General features: G+C 47.6%; 1 protein-coding gene across 3 annotated transcripts in view; it reads right to left on the bottom strand.

The window, feature by feature from the left end:
• Positions 1 to 3913: 3913 nt before the first annotated feature.
• Positions 3914 to 11765, bottom strand: part of FAM222B (family with sequence similarity 222 member B) — a 36375-nt gene continuing 28523 nt past the window's right edge. For all 3 annotated transcript variants that reach the window (XM_040082704.2, XM_040082702.1, XM_040082703.1), the window contains one exon: positions 3914 to 8194. In XM_040082704.2, the coding sequence (XP_039938638.1) occupies positions 6630 to 8177 (1548 nt within the window). In that variant the 5' untranslated portion in view covers positions 8178 to 8194 and the 3' untranslated portion in view covers positions 3914 to 6629. The remainder of the gene's footprint in view (positions 8195 to 11765) is intronic.

The raw sequence follows: 11765 nt of genomic DNA, 5'->3' as shown, positions 1-11765 counted from the left end.
GCCCGTACTGGTGCCCAGTTTCAGCCCACACTGGTGCCCGGTTCCAGCCGGTCCCGGTGCTCGGCTCGGTGGCGCCGCCGCGTGGGGACAGAGGGGAGGGCAAGGTGTCAATAGAAATTTATAGCCTTATAATTTATATTAATGAATAATAATTATCATACTAATTATCATAATAATTATAATGATTGCATTAACAAATTGTTAAAATTCGTATTAAGTATGCATTTTGTCCTTACAAATTTTATGCTATTTTTTTATTTTATAGTTAACACATATATTTTGTATATACTTAAAAATATTTTAATTTTATTATTTTATGTATCATATGTGCCTATTTATATTATTATATCAAATTGCATATATCAATGTAATTGCATTACATAATATTTTAGTAATTTTATACTGTGTAAATTTATGTTATAGAAATTTTATCTGCATACTTACACGTCTTCCATGCTTCATATTTATCAGACGCTTAATTTCTATTTAACAGCTATTTATAATTTTTATCCTTGCATTTAATATTTTTATATTTTTATAATTATTATGCACAGTGTGTGTATATATACACACACACGGAGTACAGGGACAGCTCTGTCTCTCTGACCAGGCCACACACAGAGTGTTGGCAACCCTTTATTCCAACGAGTTTCCTTAAAAGAAATAAAATCAAATCTTAACATAATTGTTGGGGGAAAGCCTGAGCAACATCTCCTGGATGAGCTCAGGGAAGCCAAAGAGGAGAAAAAACAACCCTGGGAGCGTGGAATTGTCCCCGTCCCCACCTCAGGGACCAACTCCCTGTTGAACTCTGCTTTCCCAGCTTGGGTTGATTTTCCCCTTTTTCCTGCCCCTTTCCAGCTCTCTCTGCGGGATGTGCTGGTGGATGCTGCGCTCCAGCTCCCTTACCCGGGCTCTGGAAATGTCAGCCGGATCTTGGAGCACCTCTTAACCTTCAGCGTTCCCAGGGAACGCGGCAGCGATTCCCCGCCAGGGCCCGGGCTGCAGAGAAGCAGGAGGAGGGGGAAGCTCTCGATGCTCAGGGAGGAGAGAGGGAGACAAATCGATTTTTGCTACTAAGTTTAGCCTCAAATACCAAGTTTAAAAATAAACTTCCTGGAAACTTGTTGGTTTGAGGGTTTATTCTAACGGTTTGTGTTGCCAGCATCGCTGGGACACTGGAAGGAGCTTCAGAAGATGCTCAAATCAGAGAGGAAAATCTTATTAAATACCTGAAAAATAGAGGGAGACTCCACCTGGAGGGTCCTTTGCCTGTGCAAGACCCCCACCACCGTGCAGATGCCCTAAATAACCCCCAAACCTTTTTAACCTCTTTGGGATTGTAGACAAGGGAGGAATTTTGGCAAAACCGCTCCATCTGCTCACACCACGGAGCCCCGATTTGTGCTGATCCTTGATGCTTCTTCTCCGAGACATTGAATCCAGGCATTGATATTGTACAGGGAGAAAAACGTGAGAAAAATTTCCTTTGTACATCCTTTACTAAAGCCCCAGCTGGGCCCCTTCCCTCCCCATCTGCCCCCAGGAATGAGGAGGTTGAGGGCAGCGAAAGTCGAGATTTCACAGCAGTTCTTCGGCGCAATTTCACTTCACTGTTGGTGCATCTCTCAGGCTTGCAGCCACTCCAGCAGAATCAACAGCCTGTACCCAATTGCTTTGAAATTAACTTAAACTAAGCAGATAAAACACTCCAGTAACTTTATTGCAGTTTGGCTCTGCTGAAGGTTGAAGAGCATCCGAAAGGCGGCTCTTGCTGGAGGGTGTCCAGCCTGTGCTCCAACCACAATGTGCCCCTTTCCTTTGGCTCCTCCACCCTCTGGACCACCCCAGGACCCCCACATGGAGCAGGACTTTTTCCCAGCTCTGAATTTTTTGCAGCGTTGCTCCTCTCCAAACATCGCAAGCTGCCGGAGTTCGCAGAGAACGTCTGGGTGTGGCCTACCTCGGGTCAAAATCTTCGGAAGAAAAACATTTCTGGCCCTAAAGGAGACGTTTTAAAATGTTGGGTTTTACTCAAAGCCCTCAGTTTAGCCGTGGCTGCAGGTGATTCCTCGGTGGAGGCAGCAGCTGCTCACACCAAGTCCCTGCTGGATCCTTTCCCACCAGATCCTCACTCCAGCTCCAACCGGCTGCCAAGACGATGAGAAAGTCTCCAGAAAACTCCTTGCAGAGGAGATTGCTCCTGTTGGGGGGATGGATGAAGAAACTAGGTATCAAAGAAGCTTGGAGGCAAGGGAGAAGAGGATCCTGCAGCTCTGAGGGATGGAGTGTGGCTGCTGCTGGAATTCCCAGACACTGGAGAGGGTGCAGCGGTGCCCGTGGGCAAACAGCTCTTCCTGATGAAGCTCAGCTGGGCTAAGCTGCCTGGTTCAGCCCAAATTCCAGGAAAACCAGGTGGGAACCAAACGTCCATAGTATTTGGGGAACACTGGGAACAGTAGGAAGGAGGGATTTTGACGCTCAGGTTTGCAGTGAGCACAGGAGATGTGGCTGGAGTTTTGTCTTTCTGAGGGATGGAAGCAAAGATTAAATGAGATGGACAATCCCGGGAGAGGGGAGGAAACTGCCAGGCCCCATCTTCTCTACGATTACGTTACAAACCTTACAAATTCCCTTAAAAATTCTGGCAGGGCTCAACCCCCCTCCTCCACTCCTCCTCCTCCTATTTTGAACCTTTATTTCAGCACCTTCCTCTGTGAGATTCTGCTTTCCCAAACCTTCCTTTATTGGAGCAGTCAGCCAGCCTCTGCCTGACACATTCCTATCGCTGAAACCCATGGAGACCCTTCCCCAAATTCCCTCCGGGACAAGCACCTTCCCTGTGACTCCATGGCCCACACACCCGTAAAACACGCTGCATAAAACCAGCAGAAGGGGCAGAGGGACCAGGGCTCTTTTTTTTATTTTTCCTGCGGACAAAATAATAATAAAGAAAATTCTAATTGGTACCCGCAGCGCAGAAGCAGCAGCCTTTATCATGAGTCCTTGTGGTTTAATGAAATACAGCAGCAATTCCCAGTCCTCCCCACAGTGATCCCCAGCAAACGGCTCTGTTTGGTTTCCACGGGAGCGGCCGAGGCCCCCGGAGACATCTGACATGGAAAGCTTCAAGAAAACTCACAAGTGTCTTTCATAAAACGTTCACTTTGGGCTGTAACAAACCGTGGCTGAACAGCTCCAGAGCTTCTGCTCCGAACACAGGACGCAGATTCCGCGTGGAAGGGTTCACACCACGCTCGTGTTTATCCTTCTCAGGATCTTCCAACGTCCACCTCGGGATTCTGCAGTGGTGTGAGGATGGGGAGGAAGGTGCTGCTGCTGAGGGAGGGTGAGGAGCTCAGGAACACCTGAGCTTTACTCATTCCTCAGGGAGCAGAGCAGGCACCCAGGATCCAGCGGGGAGCCCTGCGCTGGAGTCAGAGATGTTGGAAAGCACTGACCCATGGATGGACAGATGGACAGAAAGGCAAGAGGAGCAGCAGTGCGAGCCCCAAATGTTGGTGACCGCCCACAAGGGGCTCCTGGGAGAGCCCAGGGGGAAGGAACATTCCCGGCCTTTTGGTTCCTCTCAATTCTGCACCAGGCAGAGAGAAAAAATCCACGGGAGGTTTTTCCAGGTTTCCAGGAGAGCAGGGCACGGCTCCTACCACACAAAGCACCACAAGGCTCCTCCCTTCCTCACCCTGGTGACAGTGCCACAGCCAGACCCCTGCCCTGGGCACCTACACCACAGATCCAACCTTTGCTCCCACCCCACCCCACCTGGGAATGAGGCAGGACAGCGTTTCTCTTCAGGGGGGAGCAGGGAAGCATGGAGAGCCCAGCACAACAGGGCTGCTGCAGAGGTGAAGAGGGTTGGTTCAAAGAAAAATCTCACTCCCAGACCAAAAGGAAAGGTTTCAGTATATTTTAATAGTAAAATGATTCTTATTTTTTCAAGCAATGTCCCACCTGGATGAGTCTCAGCAGGATTTTTTTTCGCTTCCCGGTCCTGCTGTACCGGGGCAAAGCCTCGGAGGTCGTGGCTGTACCTGTGCAGAACAGTCCCCAAAAACTCACAGCCACCGCCACCGAACACCTCCCAGGCAACCACCACCACGGCACAGGACTCTGCTCAGGCTCTCGGGAGAAGAGCAGGAGTTACAAATCAGCTTTCAGTAACAGTCTGGGTTAAGATTTGGAGCAGGCTACGGGAACATTGGAGAGGCCAAGGTTTTATTCAGTAAAAAGGTACGGACTCAGGCAGCAGAACACCTTACAGTGGCTGACCGGGCAGGGAGGGGCGAGGTCAGAGCACAGCCCTCGCTGGGGCTGGCTTGGGGATGGGGAACACGACGGGGCGACCGGAGGGGAAGCAGCTTCAGACTCGAACTCTGGCTCCAACAGAATGGATTCAGAAAAATATTGCATGAAAAGCCTCGGGATTTTCGTTCTTTCATAGATGTATATTTACCAGTTTTCACAAAGACTGCAGGAATACGATTATAAACAATAAATTAGGACTTCATGTTGCTATCATTTGGCATAACACAATCAGGCAATTTTTCCTTTTTTCTTAAATATAAGGCAACACAAGCCAACACATAATTTAATCCGTCTTTAGTCAAATTTGCTTAACTTTGCTCAGGAGTTACCACTAAAGAACGGGTTATAGTACACTTAAAAGAATTTAAATAATGACATAAGTGTACTAACTTACGCAAGGAGTCAGAAACGTACTCTGCTAAGCTTTGAAACCTAAATATTTGTTACAGCCCAGGACTACACATTCTAAATTAAAAAAATACAAATAAATGTTTTCTAATTTTCCCATTTACGAAAAACTTTTAAGAATCTCTAGCCAACTAGGACGTCACTTCAAAACTTTTTTTTTTTGAAATTTTTTTTTTGTTCTTTTTTTAATTTTGTATGATGTCTTCAAGATTTTTTTTTTTTTTTTTTTTTTTAAACCATGCTCATTAAGGAAAGTTCAAGGAGCAAATACTTAAGGCTTTGTTTTTCCAAGGGCTGTGAGGGAGGCCAGTGGATGGCAGAGGCCAGTGGGTTCACCCATACACAATGCTACTCAAACCCACACTACCAGGCGACATTCATACAGAAATATTACACTTAAAAGTTACAGTGTAGAGCAATATTTTTTTTTTTTTAGCCAGTGTACATAGAAAGAATCAATGCATTTTTTTTTTAAATTTTTTCTTCTTCTTCTTTTTTTGTCTTTTTTTTTTTTTTTTTTTTTTTAATTTCCAAACTTGATTGTGATCATTATGTTCAAGTATTAGTCTCGTTAAAAGAGATGAGGAATTTTCTACTTACAATAAATTTGGCCGTTAGAAAGGAAAAGGGATGTTTTGGTACACTGAGGAGAACAAGATGCTGAGGTTACCCAGCAGTTAGTGTCCTACAGTCACTGACTCAACCGGCTGCTGGAAGTGACGTGGGGAAGGAACAGAAGGAGTTAGGCACCGAGACCCTGGGAAAAAGGGATGTTATAAATAGCTTTGCTAATTCCCAGGGAGAAGAATTGTTCCATTAAATCCGCTGGGGTGTTTTGATGGAGAGGAACAGGGGACTGTCAGTCCCACGGTGGCTTGTGAGAGGAGCTTTGATTCAGCCCGACCGCCTCCCATCCCGCAGCGGGACCGCGCTCGCTGCACCGGGGATGGGCTGAGCGACATCTCCTCACCCTGACAGTAATTCCAGCTTCCAGAGAAGTGGCTGAATCCTTTTTGGAGTTGTCAGTGGGTCTGGATTCCCTTCACAGACTCCTAGCAGCGAGGGATTCAGACAACGTGAGCTTTGAGGCTGGTGGAAGGGCGGTGGGGAAGAGGAACATGAAAAAAGGCAGCTCCACGTGGCTGCCTTCGCCTCAAACCCGCCCTTCCCCTCCTCCATACCCTGTCCAGAAAACAGAAAGTGTCAGAAAAATCTGCCAGAGACTGCTGACTTTGGACAAAGTCTAAATGATAAACGTGGGCAAGAAAGAGCTGAAAAGCTTCTCCCTCTATTAAAGCCTAAATACATACCCCTAGCCGGCTCTTTTCAAACGTAGGCTCTTTTTCAATTACACAGGCCTCTAGACAGTGCAAATGGTCAACGTTTAATGCATTAATGAAATGGGCTTTCGAGTCGAAAATAAGCCCTACTCCCTGACAAAATTCTGTTGCTCTTAATCTTGTGAGGAAATTGAGATGGAAATGGAAGCAGCTACGCTACCTCGCTCTCGCCGGAGCTGCGGAACAGATGCGGCTGCGAAACCCTGCAGCAACTCAACCTCAGTCCAGCGAGGAGCTGCTCAGCAGAAGGCAAAAAAAGAAAATAAAAGAAAAGAAAAGCTGCACAAAGGGGGGACTCTGCAGTGAGGAGACAGCTGTGGCGTGAAGTAGTGTAATGAAATTCTTTGACACAAAAGGCATGTTAAATATTTGATGCATAAAGGAGAGAGAGAGAACATGTAAGCAAAGCTCTTTAAATATACAGTATGTCTTCTTCCAATGGGTACTATAATGATCACACAAGTTTGCAAGTTAAAAACGCCTTGCTTATTAATTAAAATTAAGACTAAAACCTATAATTTTTTTTTTTTTTCTGTCTGTGAAAGTGACTGCAGCCTATCTATACCCTGGGTGTTGAATATGAAGATTTCGACTATCGGTTGGTTCAGGTGCTCGGTTCATGGGAGGCCGATGGACTTTTCCCAGCACGGCCACGCTCTGGTCTCGGAAGCAGGACTGCTGGAAGTCCCCACTTAGGTAATCCATGGTCTGCATCACATTATTCTGGCTGGATGGGCCAGCTCCAGCTCTGTAATGAGTTCCTCCTGCGCAATCCAGCGGCGCTCCCGCTGGCTGTCCCCCGTGGAAAGGCATGGCGAGGTCCTGGGACCCAGAGCTGTCACTGTTGGGCGTGGGCAGAATGTTATTCCAGAGGGGCTGGAAGTAGTGCCCATTGGTATATGGCAAAGGTCCCTGCAACCCGTTCACAGGCGGAGAAGGCGTAGGCTTCTCGATGGGGGGCTTCAAGCTGAAGGACTGGCCCATGCACAGTTCTTGAGGGTAGTTGGAAGTTTTGCCAGGGAAACTCTGCCCCGCAATCTCTCTCTGAGGGTGCTTCCCTGCGAGTCCAGCAGGCCCAGCAGCATCCCCACACATTTGCTGCAGATGCGCAAGCTGGTGCTGGTTCCACGCGACCGATTTGATTTCGTTCTGGTAGGCGGGCGGCACCCTGTTAATATTGACCATGGGCACATTAACAGAGGCAGGAGGAATAGCAGCAGCAGCATGGTCGACAGGGTTTACTACACAGGAAGGCATGGGTGTAGGGACATTGTGAGTAGATACCCTGGTACTTGCATTGATAAGCAGGTTGCGACTTATAGGGCTGGGGTTTGCAATCTGTCCCTCACACACTGAGGTAGTGCTAATGCCAGCTCTGGCCTGGCAGAACTGGTTAATCTGGTGCACAATGCTGCTCAGGTCCGGTGGCTGGTTCTGCTGCAGGGTGGCAGCCATAGAGAGGGGAATGGTTGAGGTAGACACGGTCACATTCGGCGGCGCGTCTGCATCCGGCATCTTTCTGCCTCCATGTAAACCCGGCTGCAGCAGCGGATTCGGGGGGTGCTGCAGGGTCTGGTGTGCCATGCTCTGAGGGTGCTGCAAGCCCTGCGCCTGCTGCACGTTCTGCGGGTGCGGCAGCGCCTGCGGGATCCCCTGAGGGTGCGGTAAGCTGGGTGGCTGTGGAATACCCTGAGGGTGCTGCGGGATGCTCTGGGGGTGCGGCAAAGTCTGTGCATGCTGGAGAGCCTGCTGGCGAGCGAGCGCCTGGGGGTGGGATAAAGTGCTTGGTGCAACGTACGGCGTGGAGGGGGGGTTCATCATCGCCTCCGGCAGCAGGCGCGCGCGCGTCCCGTCAAAGTCCTTGATGATTCCTTTCGCTGGGGATTTGACTATGGCCAGCAGACCCGTTTTGGTGGTGGCCTGAGACGGGTAGGGGCTGTACCTCTGGCCCGAAGTATCGAGTCCGTTCACAGTACGGCGTATGTGTTTCCTCTGGGGAACCTTGACGCTGTTCGGAAAGATTTTTATAGTCAGTGGATTGTTGGCGACCTTCTTAGCATAAGCATCCAATTCTGCTGGGGTAGGATACTGTGCAGATCTCATTTTCTGTGTAGTGTCCCCTGCGGAGAAAGGAAATTCGTCAGTTCTGGTAAGCAAGGGATCGACCCCAGGGCAAGACAGTCACACAAGGGTAGAAAAATCTCCAAGGATTCAAGAGGCAAGGAAACTTCATCCTGCCAGACCGGCGGGTCATGTAGCAGATACCTCATTGCCTTTATTACCTGGTGACCAACACAAGCCCCAGTTCAGCTTAAGGCAAGACCTGCCCAGGGGAGCAAAACAAAACCATGTTCTCATCAGAGTACGTCTGCAGTTGGACAAAAACAGGTAATGTGTGATAACCATCAGATTGTCTCCAGGTGAAATATTCCTTGTGGCTTGCATTGGTGGGCTGATTTTTATTCTCTTCATTTAAGCTGCCTCCCCACAGCTCTTCAAACTGCTCTTGGTATTTTTACCATGGAATTCAAAATCAGAAAGATATGAATTAAACATGAAGCCCCTGTAATCCTGAGGTGGGAACCACACTATGGTGGGCTGACCCTGGCTGGGCACTAAGCGCCCCCAAAGATGCTCTGTCAACTCCCTTCCTCAGCTGGGCAGGGAAAAAGAAACACAGGGTCAGAGTAAGGAAGGGGAGATATCTCACCAACTACTGTCATGGGCACGACATGGGGAAATTAGCTGAATTTATTACCAATCCAGTCAGAGTAGGGTAATGAGAAATAAAACCAAATCTTCAAACCCCTTCCTTCCACCCCTCCCTTCTTCCCAGGCTCAAGTTCACTCTTGACTTTCTCCACCTCCACAGCACAGGGAGATGGACACAGCTGCCTCACCAGGGGCTGCATGGGAATCTCTGTTCCAGTGCCTCGAGCACATTCTCCCCCACTCTCTGCAGTTCCCTGGGGGTCTGTGCAGAGCTGTTCCTCTCACATATTCTCACTCCTCTCTCCCACTGCAGTTGTGCAGGTTTTTTTCCCCCTTCTTAAATCTGTTGTTCCAGCAGTGTGTCCATCCTGGAGCCAGCTGGCGTTGGCTCCATCAGACATGGGGGAAGTTTTTAAACAGCTCCTGCATCCTCCACTACCAAACCCCTGCCCTGCAAACCCAATCCACATCAAAGCTTCAGCTCAAGCCTCCATTTACACCCCACTCCTTTCCTAGGTGCTGACATCTGAAAGCACTTGGAGTGTCTTTCTGTGCATTAGGAAGCTCTTGTCAGCCCAAGCTCAGCAAATGGAAGGAGGCTGATGATTTTATGGCCTGCAATTATTTCTTCCGCTGACTTTTCAGGGTGGCACCTTGCTAAGGACAACATCCCCACATCACATGGCAAAATGACGTGATTACCTCACAGATTTAAAAACATGCTACTCCCCAGACAGAGAAAAAAGGCTTCTGGAGACAGAGGTGTGGTTTCACTTCCCCTGATTTACCAGATACCTATCTGGCTCACAAGCTCCAACTGCTTCTGCAAAGAACTTCAGAAATCTAGGGAAATGCGTGTGTGTCTCCTGCCATAATCATATTCCAAGCAGAGAGTTGGGCTGTTTCCCACCACAGCTCTGCTGCCAAACTCCTATGGGACTCCTGCTGATTTTATAATCTTCAAATAATGGCTTGCAGCTTTGACAATCCAATGTAGCTTTTGCTTGATTGCCCCCTTCACCTTGTAAACAGTTCACTGGAAAAAAAAATGCCCATCCTTCTTCCTAAAATTTTCAGCATCCCTGTGCTGTTTGCTGTGCTGAGAGAACAGGGAGATGTGGCAGTCACCCACGAACACCCCAGCCCCGTATCTGGCCCTCTGACCCGATGAAATTTAATGCTCCAGCAAAGAGCTTGCTGCTCTCAGGCAAACAGCCCTTCCTCTTGAAAATCCACCTCTGATTCTTTCAAGCAAATTGCCTCCAAAAGATGAGTACCAGCCACTTCTCTCTGCATCCCGCAGCTTCCTGTTGTCACAGGTGAGGGAGAGCAGCTCTGCTCTAAGAGCTCTCACTTTCAGGAGAGAAAGGTCAGAAAATGGAAAACAGAATGGATACCAAAAGAAAGGTTAATTATAGAAGTATTAAAAATATCTTTTGTGAAATAAGAAGCTTTAGGAGCAGTTTGTCTTCCATCTCTAGCACAGCTCGTACCACGGCGCCAGTTATACCTGTACTCCCTGTGCTGTCCAGACACTGGCACGTATCATCTCTCTCTCTTAATCAAAGGAAATATTAACCCAAACATCCTCTCTGTGCACATCCCTGTACCTGTCTCTGCAGGCAGGTGGTTTGTATCTGCCCTTTTGAGCGAGCTCCTAACAGAGAGGACAGCTTCTGAACGGCATTTGCCCGCATTACCTTGCCTCAAAAGCCAAGGGCTTCATGAACTCCCAACCTTTATTTTTAGCATTGCCCATGCTCATTAAGGTCTGTTTCTTCCCTAAGACATGACCCTGGCAACCCCCCATGAACCAGAGAAGAACCAAAGGACAAAGGACCCTGTACCCGTCTGTGTTATGGTTTATGCTATGCTTGCAGACACTGTCACATTCTATTTTCAGATGACAAATTAAGGATATACTTTAAGACACCTTTGCCATCAAAATTTCCCAGCCTGGTTTACATTTCTATAGGCAAATCAGTGAATTAAATATAAACACTAAACAGACACACTGAGTATTCTCTTACCCAATCATCTGATTTTCTGTTACACAGAAGTTTCGGGGAGCAGCTAAAACATGGGTGTTTGAACAGGCTGCAGCCACCAGTCATCTACTCCCAAACCTGGAAGAACTCCTTCCTCTGAGAGAAGATAACCCCTTAGTTAAACTTAAATGACACCCCAGCATCAAGTCTGGCGTCCCACCAAAGGCAAATCACCTTTTAAATCCCTTGGATGGGATCTTCTGAACCCAAGCACCATTCCAAACAGCACCTGGTTTATGTACAGGTAAGATGAAGTTCTTTCTACTCCAAGCTAACTCAGCCATGTTACTCAGGCCTGAAGGTGATGTATTTCTGAGTGCCCCAATGTGCTTTGCTAGGAGTTCCATAGGCAAGATTCCATGACTGCAATAATTATGGCAGTAAAATATTAGGAGAAAGGCATTACACGGTGAGCGAGAATCTGAATATCCCACACAAATACCCTACAAACCAATAAAGAACAATTAGTTCTGGTAATCAAGTGAATGGAAAACCTGCTAGAACAGTCTGAAAGAAAATGCTGGTATTGGAATATCATCACTGTGTGCAAGAGCAAGAATTCCAGATCAGGCCATAATAAAATGATGAGGCAACTGCAGAGGAAGAAGCTTCATTAGGAAAACAATGGGATGAGCTCCAGGAAGCTCCCTAATGGTAAATGCAAGGCAGAATACTTTTATTGAAAACTAATTGTTTCATGTTTATTATAAGGCAAAGCTGTGCATATGAGCAATTACCCCAATAACCTGGTGAGCTGCAAGTTCACGACTCCTGCTACTCCCGTGGCAACCGAGTCCTCTGGTCACACTCCTGGTCTCACTGCTGGAGCTATTTTTGTCATGGAATGAGACAGGTTTCCCTGCCTCCCCTTAGCACTAATGGAACATCTTTTAAGTGCATTTCACATTAAGACTTTAAAACCCACCGCTTT

The sequence above is a fragment of the Hirundo rustica genome, chromosome 19 (assembly GCF_015227805.2).
Source record: "Hirundo rustica isolate bHirRus1 chromosome 19, bHirRus1.pri.v3, whole genome shotgun sequence".
In the NCBI taxonomy this organism is placed as follows: Eukaryota; Metazoa; Chordata; class Aves; order Passeriformes; family Hirundinidae; genus Hirundo; species Hirundo rustica.
Note: the sequence above shows the minus strand (reverse complement) of the source record. Positions and strands in the feature narration are given on the sequence as shown.